Source organism: Pagrus pagrus, assembly GCF_965226575.1.
Source record: "Pagrus pagrus genome assembly, chromosome: 16".
NCBI lineage: Eukaryota > Metazoa > Chordata > Actinopteri > Spariformes > Sparidae > Pagrus > Pagrus pagrus.
In genome coordinates, this window is record NC_140200.1 from 6,958,947 (window position 1) to 6,977,163 (window position 18,217).

The window sequence follows — 18,217 nt, forward strand, 5'->3', positions numbered from 1 at the left end:
TTTACTCAAGTACTGCACTTGTAGTATCATTTTAAGGTAATTGTACTTAAGTAAAGGCAGAGGCAAATATTGCAGTTTTTTTAACTCCACTACATTTCCCTGATAACTTTAGTTACTAGTTACTTTGCACATTACATGCTGGATCAGAGCCGACGTTGTGCATTTTTTAATGATTTTACTGGCAATCGGACAAAAAACACAGATGGCTGTAATAAGAAAAATGCTGAAAATGGGAAGAGATTATCGGCCAGGCCAATAATCAGTGGACTCATCTTGTACATGCATACTTGAAAATATATGTATAATTTTTACTTGAGCTTTTGATAATTAAATACACTTACGGCTTTGAAAATTAATTCTGATGCCCCCAAAACGCTGCAAAAGTTCCCTCGTGGATGCCCCGAAAAAATGATGAAGTGCCCTCTCTCTGCCTCTCAAACGTCCTGAATCCACAGGATATCTGATCCTTTGATAGTTTTACTCAAGTACTATTTGTGTGGGTGACTTTCACTTTTACCAAAGTAATATTTAACTTTAACTACATTACTGGTAACATTTACTGTAGGTTGTCCAATGTGAATCTCATGACTTGCAGATTAGAAAAATCATTTCTGACAGATTCCTTATGCGAGCAATGGGAGTGTACTCTAATTTCATTAAAATAGTTAATTATACAATGACATTTTCAAATCTCTCCTCATTATCGAGTTAGTATTTTGGTTTCTCAGAGAAGATATCTTGGAAAGTGGAGAACACAAAGTCTCAAAATATAACTCTACTATTTAACTGTTAAATGGTTGTTGTTCTCACAGCTGAATCAAGGAAAATCCGTCTTATAGCCAATAACCTTTTCAGTTTCTTCCAACACACACAAAGCAGAGCAAAAAAAGTTGAGTAATGACTTTTTTTATTACACTTTTGGACTGTTTATGATGACAGAAAAGCAGTTAAGTACAGATTTTGCAATGTATAATCATCTCAAAACAGCAAAAAATAATATCGTAACACCAGTGTTTCCACTTAGTGTATTTACAGGACGCACCAAGGACTCCATGTTGCAATCCGTGTGATTATGAAAACAACTTGTGAATCTGAAGGACTTTGTTTTGCAGAGTCACACATTTAACAAGCATCCTTTTTACATCTTTATTCTGTTGATCAGATCTGGCTCGCCTATGAAATATGAGCCAGTGATGCATAAAGCACCCAAGATGGAGGTGGATGATTTCCCAATTTGTGCTCATGGAGGGCAAACAGTCTCACTATGTACAGTAGATTCACAGTAACAGCACAGAGACACACGGAGAAGGAGGAAACAAACTGGAAATATTTCAATTATGTGGCTCAAACTGGGTGAATACAGCCTCACTCATTAACACACAGTGAACATTTCTTATCATATGGGAACCCAAATTTAGTTAGTTTCATCAACAACTCTCACTGATAACAACCACAAACATGGTCCTGACGTGAAGTATATATACATACTGGCATATAGCTACAGTAAATCAGACAGATTACATTTATTACATGTATACAATTTAAACACATGAAGTGGAAACACTTGAAAAATGTGTCAATTAGTGTTGTGTTATCGTCACAAAATAAGCCGTGTTAGATTAGATAACTTTCAGAAGGTGAGCAATAACTGATTCACCAGTTTTCAATTAATAATCCACCGAAATACTCCCGACTCAGCGGCCTGTGGAAGTTGAACGCTTAGGACGTAATACATATATGTTACAAATAATAACACTGGTACATGTGGTCATATGCGTACATACAATAGTCAGGATGTGCCCACACAGAACTGTGTTTAACATTCAATACAGTCCTTACAATACATTTATACTGAGAGTGTCAGCACACATACAGTATGTGTCCGAACAATACCCGAATATAGAGTTTCATATTAGAGTCACAGTATTTCCAAACGTGTTAATGATATTTTAAAAATCATCAGCCTTTTCTCCGTTAACGCAGCGGGTTAATCCAGGTGCTACGATAAGTGATGTCATAAACTCCACCTCACACACACACACACACACACACACACACACACACACACACAAATATCAACATCTGCATATCACGTTCACAATTTTAAAAAGTGGATGTCAGCCATTTTCTTTTTATGATAATATCAGGTGTGTGACAAAATGTGAACTGCTCCATACGGTCCACCCTCTCCTCCGGTCAGTAACCAGGCTTGTGTTCACTTTCTCTGTGTGTGTTTGCGTGTGTGCTTCTACACGTTTGTATGTGTGTATTCTCAGACCACTTGTCAGGAAGTCTTTGTAGCTGTTTATAATGTGTCGCCATGAAACAAAAGCCAAGAAATACTCAGCCGTGCCAGCCCAGGAGAGAGGAGAAAAAGAACTGAGGAAGGTTCTGGCAGCTGTGTGAAATACTACAGTCAATAAAATAGTTACTATTATATATAAAGTGTTAATGGGAGTAAGCTGTTTATTTGCATTTTTATGTTCCAGTCTTCCTTCTCCCAAAATCTTTCCAACGAAAGTTTCTTCTTCTCTTATTTTTGTCGTCACTCTCACATTTTCTTCCAGTAGTTTGGATCGACTCACATTTTGTTGTATTCCAGTGTTTCTTTCCTACACTTTTAATTTGTTTTTATTTACTAATCATCTGTCCTAACATCTCTAACATCTGTCCTACCTAAAAACTCCCAATATCTCTCCCTTAAATACAAAATAATTCGCTGAGCGACTTTATCGCAGGCATGTCAAATTCCAGTTTTCCTATCCTGGTAAAAGCCAATTCAGAACTGCAGTAATGTAGCATTTGAAACATTCGCTAAGCATTCATTAAGGGTGCAATATGTGAGAATTGGTCACCTGTCGAATTCATAACCCAAACCTAGAAGAGGACAGCATACCACCTGAGGAACCGCTGGCTGCTGCTAACTGTAGCTGCCATTAGCCAGTAAGCTCAGTTAACTGTGCAGCTAGGGCTATCTGGTTAGCATGCTAACGTCAGTAGATATCTCTGCAACACAATACATAGGCGTCTTTGACATCACATCAAAACTGCTGTTTATTCACATTTTTTTTGAATGTTTAAAACTAAAATTCTTGCGTATTGCACCTTTAACTTGATTTTTATGTAAGTGTAACAGAATATTTTACTCTTGAAGGGAAGGAAACATTGCAAATGTGGGAGCTGGAAATGTGTTTTTTGCTATAATGCTACAGGAATATTCCTATTTTGATTGGGATATTTTTCTCTGGGTGGAGGAGGGTGGGGTCTACTTACAGGTTTTGGGGGCAGGGAATGGTGTGATCTTGCATTTACTCTGATATTTTCCTCTTGGAAGGAGGCACCAGGTGTGCAGGCAGTTCAGATGGCAGTTCATGTCCCTCCAGTTTCACTTTTATCAGGTGGTTGGCCAACGCAAACTCCTCATCATCAAGCATCCCATCCTTATCGATATCTGCCAGCTTCCAGATCTTTCCCAGCACTGTATTGGGCAGTTTTGACTTCACCATCTCCTTCTTGGCGTTGGCTCCCGTCACCTTCCCATTCACGGGAGATAATGTGTAGAAAATCTCGTCGTAAGCAGGTTTGTCACGCGCGACGACCCACTCGGCTTCGTCGATGCCTTCGCCGGCTCCTTCGCCGTAACCGTGGCCGAATGGGCCGTCCAGAGTGCCATCGAATGCGCCGCCCTTCACAACTGGGTTGGGACGCTGGGTTTCTTCTTGGCGGACCAGGACCATTAAGCCAGCGATGTCATTTGCCAGCATGTCATCCACTGCCTCCAGGAGTTTGGGTTTCAGAGGCTGGAACTTGTTGAGATCCTGGGCTTGGAGTTGGTCCTGGAAGAGAAAATACAGAAAACAAAAACATCTCAAGTTTAGGTCTTACACAACTAAACCTCTATCTATGAATCTACATTCCTTTGCTCTTTCCCGTTTACCTGCATCTTCTTCAGATTAGGAAAATCTCCAGGTGATATCTGATGCTCTCTCTCTATGCGTTTGTAAATATCTCCCAAACTGGCAATCAGTTCTTTCTTCTTGTTCTCCTTCCCAAACACTGTGGGCATCTCTTTCTTCAGTGCGCTGATGATGTAGGCATGGACCTGCATTGTGAGAGGGAAAGATGCTTTTAGCAGGAGAGCAAGTCAGCCTCTGGAAGTTAAAGAGTAACTTTTGAAACTGCCTGTTCTTTGTCTCAAGGGGGAGAAAATGTCTTTGTCAGAAATACAACAGAAGAAGACAACCGACACATGTATCTGTTTACATGTTGTTATATATCGATGTAGCTCTGCTTGTATCAACGCAATTATGTTTCCACTTCAGAGTGTCCGGGACCGGCTGTTCTGCTGTTCCACTCATTATGTAACATATGCTCTGGTATTCTGAATTTCGTCCAGTACATGTATGGGCCATTTCCTGTGAATCTTTTGTGCATGAGCGAGCCGTTTGAATTCACCACTGGAATGGTGGACCCCGCCGCAGATAGAGAGGTGACTATACATATATGGAAAAGGGTAAATTCCAGAAATTGTGTCAAAAACTGGGTTTTATATAATGAAAAGTTGAAGGATTGTTACTTTAAACAGTGACCTGTGGTAGTTCAACCGTTCTTTCTCTTCATGAGAAAATAGATCTCTTGAGATGCATGTATGTAATAGGGAGACATGTTGGACGTGCAGTGACCCCTGTTGATTGAATGTTTTTAACTGCATCACTATTAAAACTTTAAATGCAAGAAGATTTAAATGGGACTCAAATGCATGTATGATATGTGGATCACAACATACAGGCAAATTCTCACAGATATCTGTGCTAACCATCTTTAAAAGCAGCAAAAAATAAGATTTCTTTCACAAACAATGAAGGATATACTCATTAAATTACCTTAAGATAAAGGATCAACAAAGCTAACACATTCTTTGTGTTTTATCATTGTTCAGTCCTCACCCTTCATGATAAGATGATATGAATTTTTTAATAAATGAACAGAGAAGCAACAGACTGTTTCAACTCCGGTGTCTGGGGACACCAAACATTCCTTTAACCAGATTAGTCATACAGTGAATCTCTCACATTACCTTTGTTGACATTTGTTTTTAATATTCCTCAGAAAAGGGACGGGAAAACCCATATTTGTTATGTTGCTGTGGGGACTTGTGGGAGTGTTTCCCTGAATCCATCTTTCGTCCTTGATGCTCATCACACGCACACCCTATCAGCTATCAAACAGGAAAACTGCGCTCAACTCTCAGTTTGATAAATCTGGGTGTGTGTTTGAGTGTGTGCACGGGTGCATCCTCTTTGTTTCCGCGAACTAGAGCAGACAGTCGCCGCTCATACCTGACTTCCTGTCCAGAGAGGAAACAGGAAACAATTCCCTCAGAGGAGAACGCAGCCTAGAGAATTTGTCTGGTTGTATTGGGTCTGTGACAGTGACAAGTTTATTTTGTCAAGGTTAACAGCTGGACGGGGCCGGGAGGGGGAGTGAGTGATGGGAAGCATAAATAGGAAACTCACACACCTGGAAAATAACTGTAAATAAGTTGATGTTTGGGAATAAACAGTACTAATAATAGTTTAATGGAATACCAAATTGATAACCCATCTTTAGAGGTAAGAAATGTTGTGTGCAGCTATACAACAGTGCTTTTTACATCCACATCCACAATTAACAACACCTCCAGACCAAGAATCCCCTCTTTCACTTGTACCTTACCTTGGCTAGTCTTGCCCTCTTGATCAGATCGTTGAGTTTTCTAAGCGCTGCATTTCTGGGTAAAGACTGAATGTCTTTAAATAAGTCCTGCTCCTCTGCTTCAAACAGCTTCCTGTTGTCTGGAATCAACAGAGGGTGGGACCAGAAGGAACCGATGTAGACGCGGATCACCTGTCAGGGTGAAGGAGACGGAAATCAACTGCTGGCGAGACTTAAACAAGGTAAAAAATAAACATGAAAAAAAAGGTACAATCCAGTATTTTATTTTTGAAAATGTGAAGATCCAGTGTGTAGGATTTAGTGGCATCTAGTGGCCCTGCAGGGCTCCAGACTAACTTTTTACACTGGTTGTACTGGTGCGCCTCTTTTTTTGCATTTAGGTGTGCCAGTACATAATTTACACGTGCCTAGTTTAATTTAATTACTTTAACACATTATGTAAATGATTGTAAACTGGAATAAAGGTGCAGATAAATGTTCTTTCTCTCTTCTTTCTTCATTTAAATCACAACACACAAAAAACAAAGTGCTCATGTTTAAAGTACCTGACAAACTAAAATAAATAAATCCACCTCAAATATTACTGCTGTACCACAATAAATTGATATAAAAGTTTGAACTTAGTTTTAAAACTACACACTACAGAGCTGGCTCTAAAATATGGAGGTTTGGCAGAGTATTAATTTCATAATGTTTAAACCAACTCCAAGAGAATTCAGTTTGTACAAAAGGGAAAAATATTAACATATCTCCTGAAACTAAAAGTCAAATTTTCCTCAGTACTGGTCGCCAATTCATAAAGATGATATCAAGGCATGAAGAGAGGTGCATTTTATCCACAACAAGCCTCAGAACAAAGAGTGTGGGGCTGAAACCTTGCCAATAAAGCCTGAGGGAGCTGTGATTCCAGCGTTCAGGCAACTTTAAAACTGAATTTTCATTGATATCCTTATTCAGCATTGTGCCGATTGCTCTGAGACTATCTCAGTTTCCCCCAATCAAACTCCAGGCTTTGACTTTGAACTATACCTCAGGAGTGTTGACTATTTTCCCCAGCGACCACATCAGTGCACCATACACTCTCATCAGCTGCTGGGTCTCTATCTGGTCAGCCTTGTTCAGCACAACCCTACAAATAAATCAGCACAAGAGAAACATGTTGATTAGTGTTAAAGAGTGACTGACAGTAATGCTGCATAAACATCCATCGATGTTGATATGCACGTACAAAAAGATCAACTATTCCTGTCTCTTCTGTCTGAGCAACCCTAGTACCTGATCTTGTCCTCATGGTTCTTCAGGGCCTTTATCACCTCGGAGAACTCATCAGAGATGTCCAGTTTGTGTGCGTCAAACAGTAATATGATCCTGTCCACTCTCTCTGCAAACCACTCCAAGACAGCCGCAAAGTCATAGCCTGAGAGGAGGACAAGGAGGGGGAGGAGGCGATATTGTGAAATTAAGATTTCAGATGAAGGACAGGGGAGGTTTGGATAAAAAGAGAGTGTAAGAAAGAGTCAATTGTGCATCAGTTTACTTCCTGTTTCTTTGCTCCCATCCCATACCAGTGTGAAATTTCATTAAACAGAAGCATTTGAATTGGTGGTAAACATCAGTCTTTACGATGATGAGCAACACTGTCTACAATCCATGACCTGAGCCATGAAACTCAACTGCGATGTTGCAATATTCCCAAGAGGAAAACCATTACAATGGCTTCAAGTCATAGAGGAGGCAACAAGAAGGACGCCCATATTACAACACGCTGAGAGGAAAGAATGTCTGTTTACAGATGGAGGCAGTACAGCCAGGGTTCAACTCAGAGGCTTTTTAAGACTAAATAACCAGGGGGGAAACCAAAAATATTGATATTTTATCAGCATGTTTGGCTCTGATTTATTTTTAAAAATTGGCATCAATAATGAACAGGTTTAGAGGCAAAAGTTCAACGCAATCATGGCCTTTTAAATGAATGAGCAGAGTAATGAATGCGTGAATGAATAAATCAGTGGTTAAGTCTGTCAGCAGGACTACATCACTGCCTCCTTCGACTTTCTATCCCACTCAAGGACAAAACTTACCTGCAGAAATACCACAGTATATGAGAGGAGAACAAAGAACAAAAGACAGGACGAAGGATTAGTGAGCTAAGATTTCCAACCAAAACTGAAGGACGCAGCAGAGACGCTGAGTCAGTGAACCTGTTACAGCTGAAGTTATGGGATAGCAACTAGGAGGCATCTGCTGTCAATTGTTAGAAGCTTTATGTTATAAAAGTGAAGGTCAAACAGATTTTCTGAAGAGCTACGTTCGTTAAAAAACGCTCTCTAAATTCAATTTAAACATTTTTTCCACACTGATTCACCCTCATTGCTTCCAGAGAAGCAACCTGCTATTGCTACTGTACTGTGGCTGCCCTGCTGCTCCTCCCAGTAGACCAATAGTTTATAGAATAGTGAATGACTTCGACAATGAATATGTTTATTTGTTAAACAAAACTTCTCAAACTCTAGTGTTAGCAAGTCATGTTGACATGATGCCACAAAAGCTCCTTTATCAGCAATTATGAAGGTCATCTTTCAGAACCAATGACTGGGATGTGAGCAGTTCAGCGGTTGTAGCAATAAGCATGTAAAACATGGAAACTGGTTTAAGTTATGTCCTGTAGGAGCACAGCTGAGAGGAAACAGGGGGACACGCTGCTGCTTGGCCAAAGCTGTGGAGGGTTAAAAGAGATAGATGACTCGATATTTTGAGCTTTAGTGGACAATTCTTCACACAAAGTACTTTTCACATGGTGTGGGGGGAAAAAAAAGGACTGCAAGTTAAAACCTCCACTATCGCGACCTAGGAGCTAAGGTGATTTTACTAACCTTAAAGTCTTACCATTGAAAAATATGAAGTTTGTTCTGATAGTGGTGGAAAAGTAAAGGTCAGGGGGTCACAAATGAAAAATTAGAGTAGGTCATGGACAGAAGTGTTGCTCAAGGGGGAATTTATAATATGGTGGCAAAGAAAAAAGACCACAAGATCACTTAAACCCCCTTCCCGAAAACTATGATTTGTCCTTCTGGGAATCAGGAATATAAACCTCACAGGCAGCTGGAAAGTACATGTTGAAATATCTAGCTCTGATAGTGTTGGACGGACTTACACAAGGAAAACAGTCATTGTAGCTAAAGTTGTCAATGTGAAAAATGTGACGAAATTATCCAATTGGCTTGCAAACAAGGTAAACTCAGGGACAAATACATATTTTTCCCCTCACCATGTGACAAGAGTCTGATGGAGAACATGTAACAGTCCATAAATCCTTCAAAGTATCACTTTAATAAGCCTTTCTGCAGCTGGCTGATGCTCAGCTTCATTATCTACAATACCTCCATAAGGACATCTACGTAGGCAGCTATAGCCTGACAACTCCTCATCTGGACACACACACACAAACACACACACACATAAATACAGACATTGATAAAACAATGCAACAGGGTGAAAGAAACATAATAATGGCAAAGAATGAAAAGAATGAGACACATACAGACAACATGTGTACAAATGAAACATGAAAGTATATACATGACATGCAATAAGAGATGGATGGAAAAAAAGAAAATGAACACACAAACAAAAGCTCCCCAACACACACACAGACACACACACACACACACACACACACACACACACACACACTCTCTCTCTGTCCCTAGAGACAACACAGCTGTGCTGACTCAGTAGAGATTGATGTTAGCCTGTATTTTTTTTTATATCCAACCCACAATAGCAGGGTCACACCTCTCTGTGCTGTTTATTTGGTTTGACAGCATTCAGAGGGCAGTCTGACCGAACAAAGACAAAGTAGAGCAGAGATGATGTCCGCCTGTTTCAATCAAATTAATCATACTTGTAAACCGACATCTGAAGTTCAGTTGGTGCTGACAGAGTGTTCAAGGCAACAACAAGGTTCTCATGACAAACATTAATCCAGACCCAACCCTGCTATGAAGTAATGTGCTGAACTCAATGACCAGAACATGCTCGTTGTTCTCATTTAGCTTTTGGAACTTCATAAGTATGTTTATATATTTCATAATGTCAACACTTGTTTTTCATGATATACTGCTTCTGCAACTTTTTGTGCAACAGATGCAGAGGAAATACTGCCAGATATATATGGAAAAATGACATAATCACATCATTGTGCAATCATTACATCATCATGAAAAATTGAGGATGAAATTCTAATGATCACTTTGCCCTTAGAAAACTGAACCGACACCAGATCAGAATCTGTTTTGACTGCCAATAAGTCTACTTACAAATTAAATAACCCAAGTTTGCAACTGATTTTTATTTCATATTGATCTGAATGCTATCAGGCCCATTTGAGGCTGAGCAATAATTCATTAATCATTTTATACCGATGAAAACACTGTTACAAACTAGAAGCCAGCATTGATACATGCATCCCTACCAAATAATAATTCAATTTCAAGGTAATTTCCCAATTACCCAACTTCTTTTTCGTGATACCCTGAGGTGTTACTGATACCAAGTGTACTGTGATGACAGTCAATATTACAAATGTCAACAATGTTTTGTTCAAGAGAAACAATCCATGTGGGAGTCACTCAGCATAAGAAATTGTGCAAATGTACTTTTCAACAGAGAACAAACTAAAGCAGGGAATGGATGGGAAGAAGAAAGAAATTCAAAGACGGACGGCGACAGAGGGAGTGAGTGAATGTGGGAAAGACTAAATTACAGTTGTCTTTAATTATCCCAGCTCTTTTGTTCATGTTAGCTGTTGGTATGGCAATGCCAGCTTTCAGCTCTGGGAATGCCAGCCATGCTGGACACACATCAAACTGTAAGAAAGCCCTTCACACCTAAACTTCTCTTCACACTGTGGTTTCTGCATTCAGTTCAACACTGCGGCTGGGCTCTGTCCACCGGTGGTTCACTCATTTCATAGATAAGAAGTATAATCTTTCTGTCTCAATGTTTTTCTCATAAAAAAATGGTCAGTTTAGTAAATTCCCATGAGCTGACCTCAGATAAGCAGTGGTGGATAAGTTAACAGAAACATGCAATGGATGGAAAAGGCAGAAAGGAGGAAAGTTAGTTATCGATGCTGTTCAGTTACAGGGGTACAAAGTTCAGCAGAGGAAAGAAGAAAAAACAATAACTTTAAGAGGTGCACTATGTGACCCTTCTAAGTAGCCTCCTTTCCAGCTTCGAACATTGTTCTGGGGACCTTATTTCCCTCTGAGAACAGCTTGTTTATTCAGTTATGGAAAGATAAATATTACCTTTCTGGTCTTTCAGAAAACTACACAGTGCACCTTTAAAGTTACAAGGTAAGGAAACAGTTAGCTACATAGAAACCACAAAGTTACCTTTGACAATGCAGTTAACACACAAACAAGCATTATCTGACATCGCTCTCTGAGAGCAGATGGAGGTTTGGGGAGTCTAAACGCATGATGCAAACCCTGTTTTATATTTGCATTTTATGCTTCCTATGTTACACTACATGTATCACTATGTATCATAAATCACTTCCTGCCCTCCATCTGCAGTTTTTTGGACAGATGGGGGACATTTATTACAAGTCATAAAAAATATCTGTATTTCCCCCTTTCTCTGCAATAAATGCACACCTGCATTATGGTAAGAAACATCTGGTATGTTTTTTAGACATCAGTTTATAAGAAGAAATCTGTGTCTGTCCGCCCAATATGATCATAATAAAAATAAGAATGTCTTAATTACCTCAGATGTTTATTGAACATGATTGATGCATCACATGTCTCTGAGGGTTGGGTTCTAAAATGGTGTCAGAAATGTGCAGGTGGCCTGCAGAGCTGCTGCAGAAAGCAAGTCCAAGAATTTTGCATCTTGTTTTTAATCAATATAGCCACTATTTCTGTGAAAGTGCGTCGTAGTCTCACAAATGTAAAACTCTCAGGTTCAGTTCTGAACAGTGCAGTGTTAGAAAATGTTAAGTCGGAGCTGTGTGCATGCATGTGTGCGAGAGAGCACGTTCAAAGCTCATCTTCTACTCGCCGCTTCCTGTTCTTTGAAATGAATGAAGCATAATCCTCCTGATAGCTAAAAGCTAAAATAAACACACACACACACACACACACACACACACACACACACACACACACAGACACGCAAACATCCAAAGGAAATGCTGACATGGTAGTCCAGAGTTCAGTGGGATGAAGGGGGCTGCAGCTGAATGGGTCCAGTGAACGAACACACACGCACGCACACACACACACACACACACACACACACACACACACACACACACACACACACACACACAGAGGAGGATAATAATGTGAGTGTCTTACCTCGACTAATTCTCTGTTTCTCTCCAGACAGAATCCCTGGTGTGTCAATCACACTGATGCTTTCCAGCACTGGGTTAGGCAGCTGGGCACACACAAACCTAGAACACACACACACACACACACACACACACACACACACACACACACACACACACACACACACACACACACACACACACACACACACACACACACACACACACACACACACACACACACACACACACACACACACACACACACACACACACACACACACACACACGAGCAGAGGAGAGTTAAAAGAAACTGGACAGAAGTGTAAAACATTTGAATAACAAACATCATCCCACTCCGGTCGTCCCTCGCCCTCTCTCCTCCATCTCTGCAGCTCTCCCCCTCGTCTCCAGCTGTATAAATACTAACAGGTTAGCAGTCGTCCTCACTCTGAACCCCCCTAATCCCCTCTGACAGTCAGCGTTTCTTCTGTCTCTCTTCAGCAGTGGTGGGCCCTCGCAGCCAGGACACTACCGCAAGAGCAAGAGTTTTTGGCATTTTTCCTTTTCCAGAAGGATGACTCTGCAAAGATGACTGTCTCTCTCTCTCTCTCTCTCTCACACTCACACTCACACAGCCAGCCATTAGAAGAGAAAAGCCTGACCAGTGAGCAGAGGGAAATTCAATCACACAGGAATGTAGAGCTGTGGTGTGGATTCTCACCAGCACTCTCACCCTCTCTTTCTTCTCCACACTTTCCCCTCTACATCCACATACTTCACCTTGGTACACCACTTTGTATTTTCATAACACACACCCCCTCCAATAGACATCTGACAGCATCTGCCATCAGTGCACTTTATCTAGCACTCTCTCAAGATGTGTGTTTTGCGCATTTACCTGTTGAGGAATGCGTTTCCGAACGCGTTCAGCTTTCTGAAAGGCTTCTTGGGGTCTACCACCAAAGCGTTGCCGGGGATGACTCCTTCTGTGTCGCCGTGCATCACCGCGATGAAGGAATCCGTGGTGGGTTCGGGGCCGATTCGCATCCCAGGAAAGTCCTGCTCCAACAGGTACCTGCAGGGGAGATAGTGCGACGTAGCATTAAAGAAAACATGCCGAGATATGAGATGTTTTTCATCAGCTACATGCTGTCTAAGAATAGATCGACCGTGCATACAGTTAATCCTTACAGAAGATGCTATCTGAGACAATGAACAATGGTGTAGAGGGTGGTGTGTAGCTAGCATACTGGAAAATGAAATCACAAGAGATTCATTCGACTTTATAAGACTTTAGCGTCAGTACAAGTCCCACTTTTTTTAAAGAATTTGTCTTGGAGGATAATTATGTCATTGTAAATGCATTAAGCATTCAAGCTAGAGAATGTTTACCAACCACTTCCCCATCTGCTTAGTGCCATCATTCTTATGAGTTGACTGAATCCTGACAGTCAGCTGTAAGTAGCAGGACAGATGTGTGTTACCTCCGCAGCCTCTAGTTTGTAAACGAGTGCTGCAAGGCCTTTTCAAAGCGATTACGCTGAGAGGAAATTGGTCTGGATGGTAGGACACCGTTCAAAAAAAACCATCAGAAAACAGGTCTGCCTTGAATTAGAAGCTGCTGGAACAAAGATTAGGGGAGTTTTACGTCATCATAGACAGGATGACTGCCGAGCAAAAGAGCTCCTAAAATGAGCAGCATAACATTTGATTTAAGTTTGTTTTATGTAAGAGAGTTGAGGTGGAGTTTGTTTTGCCAGAAGTGGACTTAAAGGATGAAAAATCTGGTTGTAGGGGAAATGGCGAGGTATTCAACCCCACAAGCAACAGCATCGCACTCTTTTACTGACATGCTGCAAACTGAAATCACCTGCATCTTTGTTATTTATTTTGTTGTGTTGTGTCGGTGCATTATCCCAATTGTTCCAAACAATGTTAAAACCCAGAGAAAGTCTAATAAAAGTAAAGGAACGCTTCATTAGGCTTACCTGCCGCTACTTCTGGGACAGGGAAGTCAGTGAACGAGACTTTAAAGTGAGAAAACTTTAAAACATTAATCGTCTGTGAACATTCGTGTCTGAGTCACGTCAGATAGATTTTCAGCAGCAGTGGTGGTTATTTAATGGCGTGTTCATTACCAGCAAAATGAGTTTTGACCGCAGAATCATTTGTGTTTATTCGCCTTGCTCATTCAGTGTTTATCCACCGCTAATAGACTGATTACTCCATTAGCCCTCGGCTATTGTTAGCCAGCAATGGCCCACAAGGAGATATTGTGTGTGTGTGTGTGGATTTATATTTAGATCAAGGTGACATAAATGCAGACATCGCTGCTGCAGTCAGGTTGATAGGTTGATAGGAGTGAAGACAAATCTTTTTAATCCCAAAAGTTAAAAAGTAATCTGAGCTCTCCTCCCGTCTGTGAACTGCTCCAGATCAGAACAGAACCCGATTAGAAGCCGCCACCTCTGAGCAGCGGCTCCTCCCCAGAAAACACTTGGCGAAAATGACATATTGTGTGTTTGAATAAATGTTTTTCAGTAAACTGTAAAGTGCTCTTAAGGGACAAATTACCATAAACACATAATAAGGCTAAAATAAAACTTGGATTCAGGTTCAGCTTGGATTTGGTTGACTTCTATCAGTGTGGTCAAGAAGAATGGTCAACTATGCTATGCTTGCCAGATGCTTACTGATGATGAGAAACAGCTGACCGGGGTGAAAGGTTAAGGAGGACACCAAACATTAAATGTTATGTATGTACGGTTTCGACAGGAAAAACTTTTTGAGGGAACCTACAATAAAAAAAAAAAATCCCAAAGAAACAACACATATGTTTTTGGGTGTGAAAGTGCAGATTTCTCATCTGATAATTCGGTGATATCACTTGTGATACAAATGAGGATTAGTGGGTCTTTTCTGTTGAGTTTCACAACTCCAACAATGTGAAGGCAGCCCATGAAAAAGACATTTAGGCAAAAAGATTTACAGCTTAAAAGGACCATAAATTTCAAGTGCGGGATGTGAATGCATTTTAAAGTGCTCCCAGATGTAAGCACGGTTCACTTATACATCTTCTCCTCACACACACACACACACACACACACACACACACCTTGTCAGAGGAGCTAGCAGTGCCTGGTAGAGCCGTCTCTCTGCAAACATGTCTGTGTAGTTTGAGCCCTCCTGTCTGTATGTCTGTGGGAACGTTGTGCAATGCAAATGCACAACCATGTACATCCAGCTTACATCCATGTAAGCTATCTATACTGTGTGTCTGTGTGTGCATACCAGTCCTGTCACCTTGAAGGAAAACTTTGGTCGTGATTGGCTCTTTCACAGACTTGTGACAGAAGTGGAAAATCTATAAATTTCAGCCCTAAAAAATGAAGACAGACTTGTGTTACTGATCTCTGAACAACTGCCAAAGAAGAGAGATCACTGCTCCCTCCTCCAGCATTTCTTATCTTTACATCCAATTTCTCTTCCTTTAAGCTGGGAGACAGATATAAATTTTCTTTCAACCACTCTTATAACTCACATCAAGCTAAATATGATGCAAATAATCATCATTATCGTAACTTTCAGGCCCTGAGACACTGCGATATGAAGCCCAGTGCAGCAGCACTGACTGACGGTTACTCAGCAGTTTGTACATTCTGCATCTTACTGTCACAATGTCAGCGGTGTGCGGTCAGGCTGCTGACTTGTGGGTGTTGTCATCAGTGAAAGAGTGGAAAAAAGAAAGAAAGCGAGATAGAGAGAGTGTCAGGGACAGAGAGAGGAAGAAGAAGAGGAGATCAGGGATGTCTGCACTGTCTTGTCTTCTAACAGGAAGTCACTAACAGCATCCTCTCTCTGGCTTTCAAAGGCTAACCCCACTAATTACCTACTATGCTCTGAGAGTGTGTGAGTGTTTGTGTGAGAGGGACAAGTCGTTAGTAGCTGCCCCGCAGTTCAAAAGAGGCCCAACACCCAACTGCTAATGCCTCCCGCTGTCACACACACACAGATATACTCCAGGTCATAAGCTGCTCTTCATATAACATTATCTTACAAGGAAACGCTGCTTTTTTTGCTTAATCCTAAAGTCAAATGTTGTTTTTGGCTTACAGACCTGATTCCAACCTCCTCAATTGAAAACAAGAAGATGGTTTATGAACAATGATTTATGTGAAAGATGTCCATTTGTAAGTTTAATCACCTATAACGTATGTATGATTTAGGTTTGTTGGCTGTCATATAAACTTTTTCTTACTGGATTTAATAAAGCTTGCAGAGGTGTGGCTGCTAGAAGTTCTCCTCTGGGTGTTTTTGTATGTGTGATGGATGACCTTTTAGCTATTCTTCCTCTTTTCACACTGATATGTGTGTTTTTTGATTGTTTCCTATCCTGTTGCACTGTGTTCACTGCCTGAACATGACAAGAGTCAGTTTGGGTGTGTCAACCTCTCCCGTCCTATCTTTTCTGTTGGCCCCCTGCCTCATTCATTCCCCCTCTCTACAATATGAAGCTCTTCATGTGTGCGTGCCGTATTTCTCACCGTATGAAGCTCGTCTTGCCGGTGGAGTACTGGCCCACCAGTAAGACCATGGGCTTGTTGTCAAAGTCAGCATCCTCCAGCGCCGGAGAGTGGAACTCGTGGAACTTGTAGCTCTCCTCCAGCGGCAGGAGTTTGGTTTTGTAGAGCTTCTTAAGTCCATCGCTGACCGTCTGAAAGACTTCTGGCTCCTTCTTCCTCCTGTCGTCGGTTCCAAGCCAGCTGAACATCGTTGCTGGTTTGCTTATTTTTTTTTTTTTTTAGACTAGTAAAGCCTCCAGTGGGTGTAACTGGTCAAAGATGTTTAATCTGTCGTTGACTGATTAAAGCTGTTTCAAAAAAGTCGTGTGAAAATCTCACCTAATTAAAAACAAACCCTCATAATCCACTTTAAATCCAAACAAAAAGATAAGTGCTTTATACACACGGAAAAATAATCTATACTGGAGTCTTCTTCAGCTTGTGTTTCTGGAAAGGTTCTCAAAAATAGATTAAAATCACTTAAAAAGTCTGTTTTGAAAAATAAAATGCACAAAAATATCTTAAAATCTAAGATATTTGCTCTCACATCAGCCTCAGGAAGAAAATATAGATTTAATAATAGTCAGAGTCAGTGTTTCTGTCCTGCTGCACTGAATGGGTGTTGACTGTTGTTATTGATGCTAATATTGATCGGACCTGATGTTATTTTCCGCCAAGCTTAAACGCTATTTTCAGATTTTTGTCTCTGTTAATGTCTATAATCGAAAATAATCGAATTTGTTGTGTATTTTATCTGAATTTACCGTCAACGTGCCCCTTCAAATGCACTCTCATCATCCAGTCCATCGAGCCTCCCAACTCCAGGCCACTTGTGCTGCTGGGCCAAAAACCACTGCATTCAATGACTTTGTTGTTGTTTACCAAATCTCTTTCAGTAAACAAACACTGCCCAGAAAAACAAAAACAAAAGCCTAAAAGGGACCGTTCACATGCACAACATCACGGTTACCGCTATTCAATTTGGTCCAGGAGCTAGCGGAGGAATCCCAAAAATGATGCACCGAGCTGCTGTCAGAGCGCAACCGCCGTTATTGTTCAACCGCTCCCGCTGTCCTGCCCTCAAAACGAGCCGGACCTCCTGACACCGACAATAATTCTGCCGTGTTCGTGTCAAAAATAAGAGCAGCCCGTTTGGCTAGTGCTACGGGTGGTTTTTCTGTCACAGCACGGCGCTGAATGTAGCAGCAGCTGATGTCCTGCAGCTCAATTTAAATGCCGAGTCGAAGGAAACCCGAGCCCGGCGGAAGTGCCCAACGGCTGGCAGTCCGACCCACCGCGGTCCCGCCCATGATGCTGGAGCTGAAGCCGGGCGGGACGACGCCATGATGGATGAGGAGAGATGGAGGTGCAGCTTCCGCCGAAGCACAGCGCGCCACCTAAAGGTAAATATATAAACATACAGACGTCTCTTGCTCTGGTGGGATAATACCGCTGATTTTCATACATATATTTATATTTATTGAAAAATAACATTATCATTGGTTTCCCTAAAACTACAATATCCCATGTCAGTGATGGAAAGTAGCCATATTTAGTAGCACTAGCTAATGAAGAACTTACTTGTGCTTGAATA

The 18,217-nt window shown here is 41.1% G+C and overlaps 1 protein-coding gene across 1 annotated transcript; it reads right to left on the bottom strand.

Annotated features, from left to right (window-relative positions):
• Positions 1–890: 890 nt before the first annotated feature.
• On the bottom strand, positions 891–18,010 carry ehd3 (EH-domain containing 3). Its single transcript, XM_084376668.1, has 8 exons — positions 16,606–18,010; positions 12,960–13,136; positions 12,084–12,181; positions 6,991–7,132; positions 6,745–6,844; positions 5,716–5,886; positions 3,938–4,102; positions 891–3,836 (listed from the first exon to the last, which is right to left on the bottom strand). Exons 1-8 carry the CDS (start codon positions 16,830–16,832, stop codon positions 3,309–3,311), a joined length of 1,608 nt encoding a protein of 535 aa, XP_084232794.1. The 5' UTR covers positions 16,833–18,010; the 3' UTR covers positions 891–3,308.
• Positions 18,011–18,217: the final 207 nt, after the last annotated feature.